The following is a 22,748-nucleotide window of genomic DNA, read 5'->3' on the forward strand; positions in this document are numbered from 1 at the left end:
GGGAAGAAGTTAATATGAACTTAGATTAAAGTCATATGTATGTCATGGTAATGTGGTTAAGGAATAGAGGAAAAAAGTGAAACCATCTTTTCATAATGATGGTTCATTTTTTTCTTAAGGGGGGAGGTGTTGTGAAGGTATAGGTGTTACTGTACCTTTAAGAGAGAGTGGAAGCTGGCCTAGAAAGAGAATGTTACGAAAAATTTTAAAATGTAACATTTGGTTGTGAAACAAATAGCTGGTGCTGCATTGCAATGTTACATAACAAATTCAAATTCAGCCAATCAGTTTAAATTATGCCCCAAGATACCAAAATCCAATCAAATTTGAATTTTACTGTTTTAGATCATATCAAACCAATGAAATGGTCCAGTGTTTTGGGGTATATAAAATTGGGCATTTTGAACAGTTAGCTAGAGTGGCAAAGAGCACCAACGAAAATATGGCCTGTAGATCCTCTCTCTGAAAGATACCTTTCAGAGTTGTGAAACAGAAGACCGAAGAAAAGACCCAGGAAAGAAAAGACAAAGATATCAAGGGAAAAGCAACAACTGGCTGGTTTTAAAATTTGATTTTGTTTTGTTAAACTTAATCGGGCTGGGGGGATGTTTATCAGATCAGTATATTGTTATAGAATAAGACGTTGATAGATTTATCAGACAAAGGAGGATTGCAGTTGAGATAGTTGGTGTTTAACACTCTTGTGTTTCTTGGAGTTAAAGAATAAATTATATTTTTTCTTTACATAGAAGGGTTTTTGCAGTTCTTTATCACTCATACTTTTAACAGATTACAAGGCGAGGTGAGCTTTTCTGTGGATCTGGTTCAAATTAGCAGAAGGGTTTATCCCATGTCATAACAGTAACAACTGAGTGAGGTACCTGCCTTAAATGGTTTTCAACACTGAAATGTTGGGATATGTAAACTAACTTGCATTTGATGATCTGCATCCTAGGGTGTGTAAGAAGTAGCTATAGAATAGTGATGCCTTGGTTGTAATCTTCCATAATTACTAGATTTGGAACAGTTATAGCAGATTGAGAAAGTGCATTATTACTCAAGAAAGGAAGGAGACCGAAGGAAGCTTAAAGACTGGTTAATGTATGATTTGTCATTGTGAAATGCTGTATTCCACTGTTAAAGTAGGAGTAGGACATGAGAAAATTGTAGCATAGTAAAGCAAAACTAACAATATTTTATGAACGAAAAACTGATAAATCCATTAATGCTGTTTGAGAATGTAAGAAGCAGATGGACAAAGAAGGAACCCATAGTATGTAGTGTAGTGTAGTGTATTTGGATTCTCAAAAGGTATTTGATAGGAATCACATAAAAATGTTACGACACAAGATGAGAGTATTTGGTGTGAAGGTGATATATTAGAGTCATAGAGATGTACAGCACGGAAACAGACCCTTCGGTCCAACTCATCCATGCCGACCAGATATCCCAACCTAATCTAGTCCCCTTGCCAGGACCTGGCCCTTATCCCTCCAAACCCTTCCTATTCATATACCCATTCAGATGCCTTTTAAATGTTGCAATTGTACTAGCCTCCACTTCTTCCTCTGGCAGCTCATTCCACACTCGCACCAACCTCTGTGTGGAAAAAGTTGCCCCTTAGGTCTCTTTTATATCTTTCCCCTCTCACCCTAAACCTATGCCATCTAGTTCTGGAGTCCCCCACCCCAGGGAAAAGACTTTGTCTATTTACCCTATCCATGCCCTCATGATTTTATATATCTCTATAAGGTCACCCCTCAGCCACCGATGCTTCAGGGAAAACAGCCCCCAGTCTATTTAGCCTCTCCCTATAGCTCAAATCCTCCAACCCTGGCAACATCCTTGTAAATCTTTTCTGAATCCTTTCAAGTTTCACAACATCCTTCCGATAGGAAGGAGACCGGAATTGCATGCAATATTCCAAAAGTGGCCCAACCAATGTCCTGTACAGCCGCAACATGATCTCCCAACTACTGCACTCAATACTCTGACCAATAAAGGAAAGCATACTGAATGATGACTTCACTATCGTATCTACCTACTTTCAAGGAGCTATGAATCTGCACTCCTTAGGACCTTATAAGTGTATAAGTCCTGGGCATGTGAAGGAGATTAGCAAGCTAACAGGAAATAGTAAAAGAATAAATGGTTCATTTTAAAAAAATATTTTTATAGATTTTTTTATATGACAACAAATACAAAACAATACAATTCAAAATAGTAAAAAGAAAAAAACAAAAAAAGTATAAATCTACATATAAAAAACCCAACTAAATACATAAATAACTAATAACTAACAACTGACTAACAAATAATAATAGTATAGCTCAGTAAGACAAAACACTAGGTCTTGACTATCAAGAGCATTAGTTTACACATATTCACGTGTTCACAGATCCCCCTGTTTGGGTATTAGACGCGTAGAATGCAATCATTACGGCTATATAAAAGCCCTTATTAGTGTGGCAGACAGAAGTGTGTCCAGGTCGTCCAATAACAGCTGCCGTGTCTTATAAAAATTCTCAGTTTTATGGTGCACAATACTTGTAAGAAAATCCAAAGAGATACGCTCCATAACAACCTTATGCCAACGTGACGAACCCAGAGGACTTTCACACACCCAACCTAACAGAATATTCTTTCTTGCACAAAAAGGATGTTGAAAAGTTTTTTCTTATGCACATTTACAGGGAATATACTTGGCAGGCCAAGAAGAAGAGAAATCGGGTCTGTCTCCAACCTTGTCCCCAAGATCCTCTCTTTTGCACCTGTCACAGCGCTCCAGTTAGTTTGGAGCCTACAGCAGGACCAGAGGCAATGAGGAAGAGTGCCAGTACTTGCTTTGCACTTGGGACATGTTGAAGATGCTCCTGGTTTAAATTTTGATAAACTATCTGGAGCCAAATGGACCCTGGCGGGAATCTTCAACTGTATTAAACGATGAAAAGTGAACCCAATCAAAGCTATTCCACTGCAATTTCAAATGTTCCCTATCATCCAAGTGTGTCTCCTGCAATAAAGCAATATCCACCTTTTCCTTTCCAAGACTCGTGAGTCCCTTTTTCCTCTTAATTGGCAAGTGACTCCCCTTGATGTTCCAGGTACACCATTTAAACAAGTCTATCGCCATAACCTTCTGCAGTAACATTTAGACTCCAGAGAGGAAGAATTCAAATTACAAATTGCTTTAATAAAAGAAACTCCACAGAACATAAAAACTACACAAACTAAAACCACTACAGTTAACAAACCTACGCAACGATCAAAGACTATAGAAAGTGAGGACTGCAGATGTTGGAGATCAGAGTTGATTGTGGTGCTGGAAACACAGCAGGTCAGCAGCATCTGAGGAGCAGGAGATCAATGTTTCGGGGAAAAGCATTAAAGGCACGGATAGCTTTAGGCTAAAGGAGAACTAGAGCAAACTTGTAAAAAGATTAATCATCATTGACTAATTGTGTTTATTTTATTTTCCAGTTCTGAGGAAGGGTCACTGGACCCGAAACATTAACTCTGCTTTTTCTTGACAGATGCTGCCAGACCTGCTGAGTTTTTCCCGCAATTTCTGACTTTGATCGCAATTGTGTTTAGGATGAATTAGCAGAAAAGGCTGATCATGGGAATGCCACTGGTCTGGTAGTCAGAGATCCAGGCTAATACACTGGAGTTAATTGGTTTAAATCCCAGCAAAAAGGCAGCTGGTGAAATTTAAATTAATAATAAAACATGGACTTGAAAGCTAGTCTCAGTAATGGTGTCCATGAAACTACAATTGATGGTTGTAAAAACCAACTGGTTCATTACTGTTCTTTATCAAAGTCAATCTGCCATTCTTACCTGATTTGGTTTGCATGTGACTCCGGTCCCACAACAATATGGTTGGCTCTTAACCACTCTCTGAAATGATGTGGCAAGCCATTCAGTTGATGGGCAACAATGCTGGTCTTGCTAATAACACCCACGTGTTGTATACTGCAAGGTAAATATTTTTGAACAGAATCAAAGTCCATACTTTTTGTGAGAACTTTATTTCTGTTAACAACACTGTGTAAAATTAGCATCACTGATTTATACAATCAATTCACATCCAGTTAGCCATTAATTAATAACAATCACCTGTTACCTCATTATATGAAGTCACAGGCATCCCTTTAGACTATATTAGATGATAAGATTACCTTTTTATTTATTCCCTTTTTAGTTTCAAATGAATCAATATATATATAAAAAAACAAACAAAATAAAGTCAACAAAGGAACACTTTTTTTCACAAATGTACAACAGATTGTAAGAGCTTGTTTATACATTTGAACCATTCAGCCTGTCGGATCTTTTCCAGATGTTTCTCCATAAACCATCTAGTCAAATACCAGTCCCTTTGCACGTCAACATTCCTATTTTCTCAGAACTTTTACAAGAATTTATGTATTCTGCTGAAATAGCCATTTGTGGCAAAGGATTCTAAATACTAACCAGCCATTTAATTCTTTTTTCATATTTCCGGTTTACCAAGGCACAAGGGAAAACCTCTGAGCAGTGGAGGCGATGCAGAGAAGGGCCACAAGGCTGATCCCTGGTGTCAGAGGACTAAGTTGTAAGGAAACATTAGAAACCTTGGACCCTTTAGTATTTGAAAGTAGGTAAATGTGAGGATAAGTTATCTAAACATAGGAGACACCAAGTGCAATAGAAAGTGTTGGTCCTGACCACTTTCACCACGACTCGAGAATAAAAGGACTCTGGTACAATTGATAAAAGGACGAATATCAAAATCACTTTGCATGTATAGAGATCAACATTTGAAATGGTTTGTGGCAGTTCAAGTGGCAATGGAAGTTCAAGAGCTAGTCAGGCTGTACTTAGATGTTGAGGTGGAATGAAATGTAGGATATTTCGGAAGCATGACATAGATTGAACAATTGTCTCACTTGGTAATTAATCTTTCTCAGCACAGTTGGCAAGAACTTGTATTAATACACGATACTCCTTTCACAAGCTCAGATCTGAAAATGTTTGACAAATCATTAAGTTATTTTTTTTAAAAGGTAGTCAAATTTAAAAGGACCAACATGGCAGTCAGTTTGCAAGGTGAGATAAAAGGCCAGTTAATCGGTCTGGTTTTTGAGTGAGGAATGAGTATCAATCAAGACTTTCTTTGCAAAATGCTTTTGGCATCTCCAATAATTCCATAATCCCTCAGTATTGCATAGAAATGTCACCCAGATTATATACTGCAACTAAACCACAGTCGTCTTACTCAAAAGACAGAAGTACTAGAAACTAAATTAGAGTTGGTCTTCATGCAATAGTGGGAGCATCAAAACGCCATCACCATGGCATCTATACATTGTTTTCCATGCCCCAACATGTAATCCTTTGCAATTAGTAGGCTCTTGAGCAGTCTGGTCACTTTGTGTGCCTTTTGAGTGTGGGATCTTCCAAATATTATAATAGAATGCACAGGAAAAGGACTTTATGGAAGGGTAGAATTGAGAAATAAGTCTAAATCCTGCTGTCAGTGTAATGACAGTCCAGAGCTAGTCTATATGACTTCAAATCACTGAAATTGTTGTCACGTACATTTTGGTGCTTGTGTACATACCATATTTGTATGCTAACTGGAACATTACATTCCATTAAGAATCATCATTGCTGTCTTCACACAATGTGAATTTCACCATAATAAATACATGTTAGAATTTAGGCATATTACCAACAGAAAGCAAATCCAGCAGTTTGGACATTCAAAGAGACTGCTTGCCTGTTATATGATTTCATGGATTTAGAGCAGAAGAGTTGTTACAGATATGAACTGACACCAAAATCAGACTATTTGTATCAGTTATTACATTATCCGTTGTATCTGTACAAACCTAAGTATCACCTCCAAGCAGTGGTTGCACACTTTCTTGACAAACCCAGGTTTAGATAGAAAAACAATTACAAACTGTCTGCTTGAGAAAAACCTGCAGAAAGCCATTAATAAAACAGTGAAGCTGCTGGTAGCTTTCAAAATAACAATGTCCTTTCCTTTCATGTCTCCATGTTTTTTGGTTTAGTGTTCACAATGTAAGATAATGGAGACTCTATAATGGTGCAGAACACTATAACAGATCACCAAGATCACTATGCTAAAACATACTGATCACTACAAGGGGTCAAGTAGGAACAAAGCCCTACAGTAGAGGCTGTGGTTTACTGGAAAATGACCCCACAGATCACCAGAGAAGAACACACAGATCACTTGATCAGAGATCTGTAACAGAGCGCACTAATCACCACAATAACTGTTCACAACACAGCTATAACATAGCTCAGTTTGCTGAGAATGTTGAGATAGTTGGAGCAAAGACCTATCACAAAATATACAGATTACAATTATTAGTCTATAGATCACTGGAACAGAGAATACATCATTAAAATTTTATATTGGGTGGTGTAGAGATTTTCAAAATTAGAGAATGATATGAAATCGTGTTGAGTGGATCACTAAGAAGGGGACATGGACTCAGGACTTAGATTTTCACCCTTTTGTTTAGTCTAAGTAGCCTTTTAGAACATAGAATATTAGATGGACATAAATTATAGTTTAGAAAGGAATTAGATGTAAAATGAAGTATAAAGAAGAATGTTAGATGTTAAGGAATTACACTAATGTAGATAGCTTCATTTGAAAATTCAAGACAAAATGTAAGTGTGGTGAACTAAATTGCCTCGTGTAATTCCTACAAATTTTTAAAAAATTATTACCTGCCTCTGGAACAACAACTTAAAACTTTTGTCAATGAAACGCATCAAGGTGGGTAAATCAGGCAGAAATCGTAGAGCGAAAGGTGGAGACATTAGGACAGGTATACAAAACTGAATGAGGAGAGTCTTGTTGAAGGGGTTTAGGAAGGGATTGACATAGCTTGGGGCATTAGACTGCTAAAGACACAGCTGTCAATGGTGTCTTGAAGGAAATGGAATAATGTAAGTTGCCAATCGGCTGAAATAGCTTTTAAACTGAAACTGACTGTGAAACTCTTAATGAGAACTGGGAAAACGTTTTGGGCTACTATCATTGTTGACAGATGTTTTTTTCATTGTTATTTAATATGTACCTTTGTGGTAAAGAAAAAGGAAATAACTTTGGTACAAATTGAAATGGATAACCTGTTGGTTCCCTCTGTATTTGAAATTTCCACGTACGTTCACTTGCAGCATTTTAACTTATTGTATGACCATTTGTGTTATACATAGGTTGGAATTTTAGAATCTTACAGAACAAGAACCTATTTGGCTCTTTTCACTTGTTCGTTTTTTGAGGGAGCTATCCACTTTAGTCCCATGCTCAACGTTTTGCCTATAATCAAAGAGGGGGTGGTTGCCTGTTGAAAGTCTGTTGCTTTTTGAACATTCCGAAGGAATCGGATTCTAACACCCTTTCAAGAAGTTTATTCAAGCTGTTAACAAGCCTCTGTGAAAAATAATTTTTGTTTCAAGGTTGATTGAAAGGTTTTAATCAGAGCTTCCGCTATAGATGCCCTAGTTACACTTGGCAACCTAGAATACATTCCACATGGACCAGCTGAATTATTAACTGAATGATGCTAACCTACTTAATACCTCTGTTTATTTTTATCCCATGCAATAGTTCGATTCTCTCGTCCTTTACTATGACATTAACTTTATCAACTTTTGTGCAGAGAGATGCAAAATACTCATTTAGTTGTCATCTGCCTTCACAAGATGATTCCCACTTTCAGTTCCAACTTCTCTTTTACTTTTAATGTATTTACAAAATAGGTTTTCTTTTATGTTGTTTATTACTATTTTCTCAGTACCTCTCTTCGCCCTTCATATATCCTTTTTCTGTATCCTTGGTTGTTTTTTGTTGCTGACATTTGTCATAAAATGTTTTGTTTTATTTTAACTGTTATTTCCTTTGTTACCAGGGAGCTCTAGCTCTAGTTCCACTACCTTTCCTCTGTATATGAGTATGTTTGGTTTGTACACATCTGTCTGAGGTGAAGATATGGCATTTCTCATTTATGCTTTTCTTGGTCATTTTTTGTTTTTAGTGTGTTGTGCTGTATCTACTCAAGTTGGAGATTTTCAGCTTTGATGTTTTTTTCCAGTCCTTCCTAGTACTTAGGTTTTATACAAGTGAAACACTCTGCTCAACCTTTTAATTCCCTGGGAATAAACTGACTGTTGTTGCTTCCTTATTGGGCTTGAAACACTTTGATTAATAAAGTTCAACTATGCAATTTTAGGAATTTTTTTATCCTTCTGGCCTTTTATTCATTTTTTTCTGTGTACCAGCTGGAGCTTTTGGATAGTTAATCCTTTCACATTTGCTAATGGATCACTTCTTCTTGTCGCTTTCTGCTACATTTTTTTGACCCCTAATGACTGCTTTCCCTTTGCATGTCATTTTTTTTTTCCTCTGTTATTCCTCCCTTTTCTTTGCCACTGTGCCACGTTCAGTAAATCCTATGTTGCTGTGTGTTTCTGCAGGTGGTATATTGTTTCCTACCCATAGTGTTGCTATGATTTTCACCTAATATTCAGATGTTTCAATGACCTTGGCTCTCCCTATCTTCATACCTTCCTACAGAACTATGTGCATGCAGTTTTGGCTTCTTCTGCACACATTATTTTCATTGCCCAACCATTGACAGCAAACCTGAAGTACTGGAAGTTATTCCCTAAATCCCTTAATTTCTTTTGGTTAAAGTGCTCCTTTATCAAGATTTTGCTTAATTGTACTCTTGTGTGGCACTGTCCGTTTCTGTTTGATTAACCTTCTGCACAGCATCATATGATTGCATCATGTGAAAGGTGCTACATAAATGTAAGTATTTGTATCATGGATGTGGTTGTCACCCTCCTGGGATTTGTTTGAAAGTTGGTTCATGTTCACCCTACACGGACTGCTATAGTGGTGCTTTTTACCAAGTCATGTTTTGGTTTCTTCAATTTCCCCCCCCCCCCATACCTCATTATCTCCCAGCTGACAACCCCATGTCAAGCTTCTTCCATAGTTTGCCCTAACTAACGACTCCACAAGGCTGGGATCACTCTTTCTTTCTTTCTTTCTTATTCTACTGGGACATATTACCACAAAGTCACATCATCCAAGAAGCAGGACAATCGATGTTTCATCCTAATGAAGGGCTTATGCCCGAAATGTCGATTCTCCTGCTCCTCGGATGCTGTCTGACCTGCTGTGTTTTTCTAGCACCACACTCTCGACTCTGATCTTCAGCATCTGCAGACTTCACTTTCTCCTTTCTTATTCTGGATTAGTGGTTCTGGAAGAGCACAGCAGTTCAGGCAGCATCCGAGGAGCAGTACTCGGATGCTGCCTGAACTGCTGTGCTCTTCCAGCACCACTAATCCAGATTCTGGTTTCCAGCATCTGCAGTCATTGTTTTTACCTAGTTTTTTCTCCTTTCTTATTCTACTGTCAACCACCTTTTCAAGCCTCTCTCTCCTTCTATCCTGATCAACAACTAAAAAGATATCATTGAGATTTTTTTCCCAAAATAAAATAATCCACACAGTTGTCTATTCTGCTTACCTGTCCCTTGTCCAAGTTAAACCCCTCTGTCATTACTTTCAATTTCAGTTCCCCACATATACCCTTTGACCTCATTTTGTCAACGGACCCCATTACATGCTTGCTTGGTACCACTGCAACTAACTAACCAATCAACTTCCTTTTCTCATCCCCTTTTGTAGTGTCCCACACTTTTCAACATACCATTATCATTCTTGCAGTAAAAGCTGCCTTAGACTCTTCTGTTCCTACAAACTAGTGCTCCATTTCCTCTCCAAAGTCCTTAAACTCACAATCTCCCAGGATCACATGTATCATTTCTGCAATTCCCACTTTTGAATTCCTTCCATCACATTTTCATTCTCCGCATTGCTGAAATATTTCAACCCAAAACATTATCCTTTCTTTTCCTCTCTGCATCTTTTAATACCATCCTCTTATAATTCATTGTTCAGTTCATGGATCTGTCCTTCCCTAGATCCACTCTAGAATCCAATTAAAAGCCAAAGGATTTCCTCCAATATCCCTTTTTATTCATTCTCAGAATATGGGTCTTACTGGTTTATTGTACATCCATTAGAACCTGCAAGAAGCTGGTAGAGTTACCTACTTGAACCCCTATCGTATGCTTAGTTGGAAAAGGTCCACCCAAAGTACTGTTAGATTAGGAGATCCAGGATTTTAACCCAGTGATGAGGGGGCAATGATATATTTGTAAATCAGTGTGTGGCCTGGGATGATGGTGTACCCTTGTATCTGCTATCCCTGTCCTTCAGGGTGCGCAAGAGTTTGAAAGAAACCTTACTGAGTTGCAGCTCTGCGTCTGTGTGCCAGTTGTGGAGGGAATGAAATTTTAAGTTAGTAGATAAGGTGCCAATTGAGCCTTTTGAGTGTTGGAGTAGCAATTATCAATCATTGAGACATATAGAGAGTATTCTATCCCACTCGTGACTTAAGACATATAGGTGACAGAAACACTTTGTGGAATCAGAAGGAGCCACTATAACAAGAGTTCTTCAGCATTGACATTCCCTTGAATTCACATTGGATTGGCAATTCATTTAACTTTCAGGTTAGTTGTAACCACCAGGATGTTGATGGTAGGATATCAAATTGAATGCAAGCAGGAATTTTGTTAGAGATGACCATTGGACTTGGTGTAAGTACTAGATACAAGTTAGCAGCCCAGATTTTGTAAGTTTTCCAGATTTTCTTATATGTCGGAATAAACTAAATCATTATCTGAGGTATTGCAAATGGAGCAATCATATGTAAACATTCCCCATCCTGACTTTATAATGAAAGGAAAGTCATTGATAGAATGGACCAGAGTAAAAGCTTGGTCTCCAACAACCACAGCCACCTTCGTTTATGTTAGGTATTATTCTGGCCATTGGAGAACTTTCCCCCAATTTTTATTTACTTCCATTTTACTCAGTCTCCATAGTGCCAAACTCAGTCAAATGCTATGTTGATGTCTGGGCCAGTCATTTGCACCTCACCTCTAGAATTCAACTTTTTCACCTGAGGCGGGAATTGAACCCATCAAATCTTAAACCTGAAGTCAAATTGACCATCAGTGAGCAGGTTATTGGTGGGTATGCTACCCCTTGATAGAAATGCCAATGACCATCACTTTGCTGTTAATTGCGAATAAACTAATGGAGCAGTATTTGATCGATAAGATTTGCTTTGCTTTTTGTAGATGAGACATCCGTGTGCAATTTTTCACATGTTAATGCTAGTGTTTATAGTTGGAAAAGCTTGACGAGAGTTTGCTATTTCTGGAGCAATTCACTAAAGCTGGAACATTGTCTGAGCCCATCGTATTCCGCCGTACTTTCAAATACTTCTATTGTATGTATACACTCAGTGGTTTGATTATCATTTGGAATGAATTGATTTAGCTGAAGACTAGCACCAGCAATGCCAAGAACCTGAGAAGACAGCAAGCTGAATCATCCATTTGGCTCTTCCATCTGAAGTTTATCATAAATGCCTCTGCCTTGACTTTTAAATTGTTATTATTGAGGATATTCAGGGAGTGTGCTTCTATCAGCTGTTTAAATATTCATTGCTGTGACAGGACTGTACAGATTGATCTGATCTGTTCATTGTGGCTCAGTTCATTTGATTGCATGTTGTTTCCACAGTTAGCATTAGTATATTACTATTTTATAGCTTCTCTTGGTTGGCATTTCATTTTCAAGTATTCTGGTTGCACACTCGGCAATGCTTTTCTGCACTCCTCATTGAACTATGGTTGGTCACCTGCTTGATGGTAGTCGAAGAGAGGGGATATGCAGAATCATTAGGTTACAGGTTCAGTAGGATATAGTTTTGTTGCTGCTTTTTAGTCCAATATATGTACATTGACCTGCTAGTTCTGTTCTTAATCTGTCCTATTCAATACAATGGTATCTTCCAATACAAGGATGAGCTCCATTGAAAATATCACGTCTTGTCTTCATAAGGAATTTGTTGGTTATGTCTACCAGTACTGCTGTGGACAGTTGCACCTGATAGAGGTTGGTCAGTAGGATAAGAGCTAAGTACAGTTTTCCCTGTGGTTTTCTGAGCATTTTTCTTCTATGCTTCAGGACCTGGCCAACTTAGTAATGGCGTTACTGAGGCACTCTTAGTGATGGATGTTTAAATCCCCACCCAGAATGTATTCAGTACTACTTCCACGGCGTATTTAACATGAAGGAGTATTGATTCATCAACTGGGAGAAGACATTAGGTGGTAACCAACAACAGGTTTCCTTCCTAATGTTGTTCATGATGCCTTGAGATCTCACATTGATTGGAATGAACATGGAGGACACTCAAAGCCACTTCCTTCTGACTGTAGTGATGACTGGTGGGCAGGATATATCCAGGGATGGTAATGGAGGAATCTGGCATATTGGCTGAAATGTTGAAGTATAGTTGATGAGTATAGGTACTCTGTCTCAAATACAGCCATCTGAAAACTGGAGATGTTCCAAAATGGACATTTTGTAAGCTGTCATGCATGAATTTTAATTAATTCTGAGCAAAATAACTTGCTGGCTTGCAATGTGCTGCATTGATGTCGTAGCACACTGGACTATTTATTGGCTTTATGTTCAGTTTTTCCCCATGCAGTAAGTGGTCTAAGCAACACTTGACACGCCTGACCCAGTTATTCTAGAACTGCATAGGACTGTCCAGCCTAGCCGCAAGAGCTAATAAAATGGATAAGTCTTGGTAGTGATGATACTATAATATACCAATGAAGTTACAGCAATTGTGTCAAAAAGACCAGTTTAACACTTATGGGTAATCATGTAAGGGAAATGCACTTTATCATCTGTAACCAAGAAAATGGCCATGACTGTTGTCAGGCTGTTGTCTGATTAGTCTGTAGGACAGCTCTCCAAAGAAATTTTAAACTTTCGATTAAGTTGAATGTGGCTTTGTCATGTTCCAGTAGTAGATACCAAGGGTCCAACTGACTTTATTGTTGATGTTATTATTTATTAGTGATTAGTGGTTTTAAACATCATAACTGGCTTGCTAGGCCATTTCAGAGGGCGGTCCACCCCATTGCTGGAGTTATGCATTGGCCAAAACCAGATATGGGCAGCAGATTTCCATCCCGAAAGGTCAATATTGAAATTGTGTTTTCTTTCAATAATCCTGTAACTTTATAGTCTTTTACTTTCTAGGTTTAATTAATCAGCTAAATTCAAGTTCTCAACTTCTAAAATGGAATCCTGGATTGCTCGTTTGTACCTCTAGATTGCTAGCCCACTTTATATTCTGTGAAACTGAAATTTATCCCTTAATGGACAACCCAGGGTTAGCTTTCACATGTATTGTGACAGTCCCTCCCGCTCCACCTCTTAAAAATCTCCATTGGTTTTTGTGCAGTCTGGCTGCTTATTCCAAGATCCAGTCTCTGAGGATTAACATTTTTCTCCAACTAAATATTAACAAGACCAAAGTTGCTGCCTTTAATTTCTACCATTTTTGTCCCCTTGCCACTGACTCCATTCCCTTGTCTGATCACTGATGCAGATTGTTGGCAAATTTCATGTCCCTTTTGACCTTAAGTTGAATTTCTAACTCCATAACCTCTCCAAGGCAAAGACTAATGACGTCAACCTCTGTAACATTGCCTATCTCTACCTCTGTGTTAATTCATCCTTCACAATCTCCAACTGGACTATCAGCTTTATGATCGAAGGGCCAATAGCTTTTATTCTTGAAGTAGAGAGAATAAAGCCACAAGATTCCATAGTTTTGAAGAAGGTAAACTTTACTATACAATATCGGAAAAGTAAGATAATATATAGTATATGTGCAAATTATGTTATATCACCCCGAATTAACAAATGGTTCATATGGATAACAGACTGGGATAAAACACTTCTTAGCACACTTCATATATAATATGTGATCAAGACAGATCCATGAATTTCTCAGAATTTCATGAAATTTCATTTAACTTCACAAAGGATTGCAATTCTTCACTTTGGCTCCTCTGGCTTTTAAAGCCATACACTAGCTGCTTCATCTTGGACTGCTTCAACAGCTGCTCCCATTCTGGTTGATTACCCTCCTTTTCTAGGTCAACACATCCCAGGACTCCAAAACTGCACTTCATTACTCATCCATAAGTACAACACTAGTTCTTCATTGACAGTGAGCCACATTTAGCCAGTTCTGTCCCTGCGTGTTTCCCTGAGCTCCAATCATGCTCAGTTAGAGAAATAGCACTTTTAAGATTTTCATCCCCCACTGTATTGAAGTCTTAATGCATGCAGGCTTGCTCAAGCCTTTCACTGTTTCCCCAACAGAACCAGTGGCCTTTTCACTTTCTCAGCTCTCCAGGACTACTATGATTCCTGACTCCAACACTTAACCATCTATTAATTGCTAGAACTTCTTTCTAAGTTCTAACAGGACCGAGCTACTCAATTGCTATTGACTCCTCCACAAACAATCTGTGCACTTGAGCTTATTTCCCAGTAGTACAGCTAATTGCTCCTAAGATGGAGTTGACATCTGTCTTTCTCTTTTCGCTACTGACTGCATGTAACATTTGGACTTTTCTTCCATGATGACTGAACTGTCCTGAATGGCCCTACCTAGCAACTATCTGTTCCATAAATGTTGCCAGTCATAGATTACTGGTTTGCTCAGGACAAAGATAGTGGTTAAAATTAAAGGATTTCCACTAACACACTAATCTATGCGTTTTCCATCTTCTGTTTTGATTACTATAGCATCTCTCACCCCTCACCTCAACCTAGCCAAACTCTATAGTTCCTATTTGTCATGACCGAAGCTCAACTCGCCATTCTTCTTGCCAATCAACAATGCCCCTCAGTCCTTTAAAACCTCAAATTTTAAGTTTGCATTTGTATTCAAATCTATTCCTGCTTTTGTTGGTCTCTAATTCTGTAACCGCTTTCGGCCCTAAAAACTGTTTCAAAGTCTGTTTTTCCCTGCCCGAATGATTCCCCCACATAGAGTCATGGAGATGTACAGCATGGAAACAGACCCTTCAGTCCAACATGTCCATGCCGATCAGATATCCCAACCCAGTCTAGTCCCACCTGCCAGCACCCGGCCCATATCCCTCCAAATGCTTACTATTCATATACCCATCCAAATGCCTCTTAAATGTTGCAATTGTACCAGCCTCCACCACATCCTCTGGCAGTTCATTCCATACACGTACCACCCTCTGCATGAAAAGGTTGCCCCTTAGGACCCTTTTATATCTTTCCCCTCTCACCCTATACCTATGCCCTCTAATTCTGGACACCCCCACCCCAGGGAAAAGACTTTGTCTATTTATCCTATCCATGCCCATCATCATTTTGTAAACCTCTATAAGGTCAGCCCTCCGCCTCCGACGCTCCAGGGAAAACAGCCACAGCCTGTTCAGCCTCTCCCTGTAGCTCAAATCCTCCAACCCTGGCAACATCCTTGTAAATACTTACTGAACCCTTTCAAGTTTCACAACATCTTTCCGATAGGAAGGAGACCGGAATTGCACACAATATTCCAACAGTGGCCTAACCAATGTCCTGTACAGCCGCAACTCCTGTACTCAATACTCTGACCAATAAAGGAAAACATACCAAACACCTTTTTCACTATCCTATCTACCTGCTACTCCACTTTCAAGGAGCTATGAACCTGCACTCCAAGGTCTCTTTGTTCAGCAACACTCCCAAGGACTTTACCATGAAGTGTATAAGTCCTGCTAAGATTTGCTTTCCCAAAATGCAGCACCTCGCATTTATCTGAATTAAACTCCATCAGCCACTTCTCAGCCCATTGGCCCATCTGGTCCAGATCCTGTTGTAATCTGAGGTAACCCTCTTCGCTGTCCACTACACCTCCAAGTTTGGTGTCATCTGCAAACTTACTAACTGTACCTCTTATGTTAGCATCCAAATCATTTATGTAAATGACAAAACGTAGAGGACCCAGCACTGATCCTTGTGGCATTCCACTGGTCACAGACCTCCAGTCTGAAAAACAACCCTCCACACCACCTTCTCCGTCTTCTACCTTTGAGCCAGTTCTGTATCCAAATGGCTAGTTCTCCCTGTATTCCGTGAGATCTAACCTTGCTAATCAGTCTCCCATGGGGAACCTTGTCAGATGCCTTACTGAAGTCCATATAGATCACATCTACTGCCTTGCCCTCATCAATCTTCTTTGTTACTTCTTCAAAAAACCATGTTGACGCAAAGCCATGTTGACTGTCCCTAATCAGTCCTTGCTTTTCGAAATACATGTACATCCTGTCCTTCAGGATTCCCTCCAACAACTTGCCCACCACTGAGGTCAGGCTCACCGGTCTATAGTTCCCTGGCTTGTCTTTACCGCCCTTCTTAAACAGTGGCACGACGTTTGCCAACCTCCAGTCATCCGGCACCTCACCTATGACTATCAATGATTACAAATATCTCCGCAAGAGGCCCAGCAATCACTTCTCTAGCTTCCCACAGAGTTCTTGGGTACACCTGATCAGGTCCTGGGGATTTATCCACCTTTGACCGTTTCAAGACATCCAGCAATTCCTTCTCTGTAATCTGGACATTTTGCAAGATGTCATCACCTATTTCCCTCCAGTCTACATCTTTCATATCCTTTTCCACAGTAAACACTGATGTAGTGTCTCCCCCATTTTCTGTGGCTCCACATAAAGGCCGCGTTGCTGATCTTTGAGGGACCCTGTTCTCTCCCTAGTTACCCTTTTGTCCTTAATATATTTGTGAAAACCCTTTGGATTCTCCTTAATTGTATTTGCCAATGCTTTCTCATGTCCCTGTTTTGACCTCCTGATTTCACTCTTAAGTATACTCCTACTTTCTTTATACTCTTCTAAGGATTCACTCGATCTATCCTGTCTATACCTGACATATGCTTCCTTCTTTTTCTTAATCAAACCCTCAATTTCTTTAGTCATCTAGTATTCCCTATACCTACCAGCCTTCCCTTTCACCCTGACAGGAATATACTTTCTCTGGATTCTTATTATCTCATTTCTGAAGGCTTCCCATTTTCTAGCCGTTCCTTTATCTGCGAACATCTGCCTCCAATCAGCTTTCAAATGTTCTTGCCTAATACTGTCAAAATTGGCCTTTCTCCAATTTAGAACTTCAACTTTTAGATCTGGTCTATCCTTTTCCATCACTATTTTAAAATGAATAGAATTATGGTCGCTGGCCCCAAACTACCTTTGAGCCAGTTCTGTATCCAAATGGCACCTCAGTCACCTGCCCTGCCTTATTTCCCAAGAGTAGGTCAAGTTTTGCACCTTCTCTAGTAGGTCCATCTACATATTGAATCAGAAAATTGTCTTGAACGCACTTTAAAAATTCCTATCCATCCAAACCTTTAACACTATGGCAGTCCCAGTCGATGTTTGGAAAGTTAAAACCCCTACCATAACTACCCTATTATTCTTACAGCTAGCTGAGATCTCCTTACAAGTTTGTTTCTCAATTTCCCTCTGACTATTAGGGGGTCTATAATACAATCCCAATAAGGTGATCATCCCTTTCTTATTTCTCAGTTCCACCCAAATAACTTCTCTGGATGTATTTCTGGGAATATCATCCCTCAGCACAGCTGTAATGCTATCCCTTATCAAAAATGCTGCTCCCCCTCCTCTCTTGCCTCCCTTTCTATCCTTCCTGTAGCATTTGTATCCTGGAACATTAAGCTGCCAGTCCTGCCCATTCCTGAGCCATGTTTCTATAATTGCTATGATATCCCAGTCCCATGTTCCTAACCATGCCCTGACTGTTCGGAATATGCCTTCCCTGTTAGGCCCCTTGCATTGAAATAAATGCAGTTTAATTTATTAGTCCTACCTTGTCCCTGCCTGCCCTGACTGTTTGACTCACGTCTGTTCTCAGCTGTACCAGTGTCAGATTGATCATTTTCCTATCTCCCTGGGTCCCACTCCCCCCACCTTACTACTTTAAATCCTCCCAAGCAGTTCTAGCAAATTTCTCTGCCAGTATATTAGTCTCCTTCCAATTTAGGTGCAATCTGTCCTCCTTGTACAGGTCACTTCTACCCCAATGATCCAAAAATGTGAATCCTTCTCCCATACACCAGCTCCTCAGCCATACATTCATCTGCTCTATCCTCCTATTCCTGCCCTCACTAGCTCGTAGCACTGGGAGTAATCCAGATATTACTACCCTCGAGGACCACCTTTTTAAATTTCTACCTAACTCTCTCTAATCTCCCTTCAGAATCTCAACCTTTTCCCTTCCTTTTCATTGATTCCAATGTGGACAATGACCTCTTGCTGGCCTCTCTCCCCGGTGAGAACATTCTGCACCCTCTCTGAGACATCCTTTATCCTGACAGTAGGAAAGCAACACACTATTCTGCTTTTTCTCTGCTGGCCACAGAAACGTCTGTCTGTACCTCGGACTACAGAATCGCCTAACACAGTTAATCTCTTGGAAGCTGACGTACCCCTCGTTGCATTAGAGCCAGTCTCAATACCAGAAACTTGTGCTCTTATACTCTCAGACACTGCTGCCCTCCTTCCAAACCTCCTCCATCTCACCATTGGCAATAATGCCTTCAGCCATCTGCTGTGGAATTCTCTCCCTAAAACTCTGCCTTTCAACTTCTGCCTTCTCTTTTTCAGGACTTAGTTAAACACATTTTCTTGTCATTTACTTTGTTCTTCTATATCTACATATTCTTCATCTGTTGCTGCTACATCCGTTCATTTCTGTCATTCCTGTTTTCTCTTATTTTACATTATCTGTCGTCATGTATATTTTGTGGTGTTGTTTATTGTGTATTATCTGATAATGATCCCATGGTGGAAACAAATCCAACTATGGTCAAGAAAGTGAGGACTGCAGAAGCTGGAGGTCAGAGTCGAGTGTGTGGTGCAGGAAAAGCACAGCAGGTCAGGCAGCATCTGAGGTGCAGGGAATCAACGTTTCGGGCATGAACCCTTCATCAGGAATGAGGCCTCATTCCTGGTGAAGGATTCATGCCTGAAACGTCAATACCCCTGCTCCTCTGATGCTATCTGACCTGCTGTGCTTTTCCAGCACCATACCCTCGACTCTTAACTATGGAAAGACTACCAAAATGATCTGAAATCTATTTTGCTTCCACTTAAAAAAAACAGTGGAAGTGTACACTTAGATTTTTCTCACAACGTTTTATGTAGCAAATGTTTTATTAACCAGCATCTATGGGACCAGAAGTACTCTGGTTGATGAAGAGGTCCACATAATCAATGTAAAGAGACACTTAGTAATAGAAACATAATGCAGTGTGTATACACATCACTGATATACTTTATTTACAGCATAAATCATTTCCGTAATAATTCAACTTTGGCTTAAACTATATTTAACAGGGAGCCTTTTCATTTGCACCCTGAACTGATTAGTCAGACTTCAATAACACAGTAAACTTCCAGTATTTGAGGTATACAATTTTTGACAGTTTACCAAGAGTGGTAGTTCATAAGTTGCTGGTTAAAATAAAGTTTGCATTTACTTGGGAAATTCATAAATATTTGTTAAATAATTTGTTGTGATCATTCTCTTGTGTATAACATATTGAGTTCTCAATGTCTGACAATGCTTTTCTTCCCCTTCAGAGTATAAAAAACTTGGAAATGGGACAAACACTATGAAGAAACAGGTTCCCTCCCCAGAAGCGCTAAAGGTGCTATTTCAACGAATGCGTTACGAATACAACTTTTATAACTATGTCAAGGATCAGTTCCATTTATTGAAACAGAAGTTTGGCTTGAAGACTCGGGCTCGTGCTCCAAATAAAAAGTATGAGATTGCATCTCAGGTGGAAAGTCCTGGGCCCAGCCATGATGATGATGACAATGCATGGTTGCAAGATATTTATCGATGATAACAGCGAGCCACATTTTGAGGACTTAAATGTGTTCTTTGCATTCACAAGGAACTGCAATTTGGTCAGGACATACTGCGGTGTTCTTGAGATTAGATTAACACATTCACAATTGCAATCAATCTTTGCAAGGCAGCTGTTTGTAACTTACACTTTTCATGCTATTGCATGATTTTTATTTTTTTTATTTCTAATGTTTCTTTACCAACTGCTGTACCAGCAGGTGAGACACTTTCAACTATTATCTGCATTTTAAAATATATATTGAATGAATGATTTATTTAGTTACTTGTTTAAAAAATGTAAAGAGGGTAATGCATTATATAAGTCTGAGAAATGTACTAATCAAGTTAGATACTAGTTCATTTTCCAAAATGCTGCATCTTCAAAGGGGAGGCACCATCCAAGGAAATAAAATTGGACTGGGGATTTAAGGGAGTGGATCTTGTAGGGTTGGCAGCACTGTACTCAGATTTGTCAGAAAATAAACAATTTTAAAGCATATCAGACATAATTCAAGATCATGTGTTAGTTACACTATCTTTTCTTTCCCGCTTACCTAATTGAAAACATTTTCAGTTGACAATTTTAGGTCTAATTGGATGTATTTTCATAGAATCACACAGCATCTATATGGCATAGACAGTAGCAAGTCAGTCAGGGAGGCGCCACCCAATCATTTTCTCAAAATTAGTGATTTGATGATGAATGCAAATGCTGAAGAAGTTCACATACCAAGAGCAATTAAAAAAAAAACACCATAGAAACAGACAACACATCTCAGCCAGGCTATGCCTGCATTTATTCTCCACTTTAGACTCTTGTCTGTCATCATCTAACTCCATCAATGTAGTCTTTCATCCCCTTCCTCTTTATATTTTTTTCAAGGTTCTTAAATCCATCTGTACTACTTCCCTCAATTATTCTCAATGATAACATCTTTCATACTCCGAGAGAGACTGATGAGAATAAGTTTCTTCAGAATTCCCAGTTGAATTCTTGGTGATCCTCTTAATAGATGGCCTCTTTTAATTCTATCCCCACAACCAGAACACACACCAGAACACTCTGAAAACTATCTTCGGTCAATTCAGCCATCTGCTTTTAAGAGAACGACAACCCAGGCTGTTCCACCTTTTCTGACATATATGAATCTTTTACGTCTCTACCTCTGTGGTTATGATAGTTATCGGACAAGTCAAATTCCAGAGTGAAACTTGGTTTAATAGACCATAAGTTTTAATTTTGTAGTTTGGTTACCCTGGTCAGTCAATAAGCATATCCACATGAGGATGTCAATATACTTGTATTGAAAGCACATAACTCTATTACATATGTACATAGATTTGGAATGATGTTATCATGAACAAGGAAAAAGAAAAAATCAGGATGATACATCCCATCTCTGGTATACACAGGTACCAATAACGTAAGTAGAAAAATGGATGATGTCCTGAAAGCAGAATTTAGGGACTTAGGAAGTAGATTAAGAAACAGGACCCAAAAGATGATAATATCGGGGTTACTTCCAGTTAGTAAAGAATAGGAGGTCAGTCCAGATGAATGCATAGCTAGAGAGATGGTGCAGGAGGGAGGGCTTGAGATTTCTGGAATATTAGGGCAGATTTTTAGGAGCAGTAGGACCTGTACAATGCAGATGAGTTATACATGAACTGAAATGGGACCAACATCCTTATGGGAGACTTTGCTACAGCTGTTAGAGAAGATTTAAACTAACTTAGCAGGATTCGAGATTCTGAGAGAGAGTTCAGTAGGGGAAGATAAATGCCAAAATTAGAAGAGACAGCAAGTGAGTTAGGAAAGCATAGAAATTAACTGTGTCAGTTAAGGCAAAAGGAAGTTTAGCATTGTTTGTTAGTATTTATTTTAATGCAAGGATTCTGATGGACAAGACATGGGAGTGTGATGTCATTGCTGTCACTGAGATAGGGTTTAGTGGGGACAGTGTTGGCAGCTCAATATTCCAGTAAATCAGGAGGGGGTGTCGCAAAATTTATCAGGGAATTAATTACAACAGTAAATTGAGGTAACAGTCATACTGCATTGAAGAGTCCCTTTGCTCTTTGAGTCAGCACCAACCTATGTTAATCCCACTTTCCAGCATTTGGCCCAGAGCCTTAAGTGTAATGACGATGATTTCAAATGCATATCTGCATACCTTTTTAAAGGTTGTGAGGTTTCCCACTTCAACTAGCCTCCCAGGCAGTTCATTGTAGATTCCCACTACCCTCTGGGTGAAAATATTTTTCCTGAAATCCCCTTTAAACCTCCTGCCCTTTATCTCAAAATTATGGCCCCTTGTAACTGACCCTTTAAATAAGGGGAACAGCACTTCCTATCCACCCTGTCCATGCCCCTCAACCAGGTTCCCCCCCCTCAGCATTCTCGTTTAAACAAAACAACTCAAGCTATCCAGTAACTTTTCATAGCTAAAATGCTCTGAACCCAAGCAACATGCTTGTAAATCTTCTCTGCACTCCCTCCAGTGATATAAAATTTCCTATAGCGTGGCAACCAAAACTGTACACAATACTCTAACTGTGTTCTCATCAAAATTTTGTACAGCTCCAACATAACCTCCCTGTTTTTGTTATCTATGTCTGATAAAGGCAGGTATCCCATATGTCGCCTTAACCATACTATTAACCCATCCTTCTCCCTTTGTTACTCTGAGCTTCTTCATCTTGGGTGACTGTCTGTGTGGAGTTTGCACATTCTCCCCGTGTCTGCATGGGTTTCCTCCCACAGTCCAAAAATGTGCAGG

At 39.3% G+C, this 22,748-nt stretch overlaps 1 protein-coding gene across 1 annotated transcript in view; it reads left to right on the forward strand.

Annotated features, from left to right (window-relative positions):
• The window catches only part of usta (uronyl 2-sulfotransferase a), an 86,435-nt gene extending 65,965 nt beyond the window's left edge, over window positions 1–20,470 (forward strand). Inside the window, exon 8 of the mRNA XM_072581336.1 lies at window positions 19,695–20,470. Within this exon, the coding sequence (XP_072437437.1) occupies window positions 19,695–19,963 (269 nt within the window). The 3' untranslated portion in view covers window positions 19,964–20,470. The remainder of the gene's footprint in view (window positions 1–19,694) is intronic.
• Window positions 20,471–22,748: the final 2,278 nt, after the last annotated feature.

The sequence above is a fragment of the Chiloscyllium punctatum genome, chromosome 11 (genome assembly GCF_047496795.1).
Source record: "Chiloscyllium punctatum isolate Juve2018m chromosome 11, sChiPun1.3, whole genome shotgun sequence".
Lineage (NCBI taxonomy): Eukaryota > Metazoa > Chordata > Chondrichthyes > Orectolobiformes > Hemiscylliidae > Chiloscyllium > Chiloscyllium punctatum.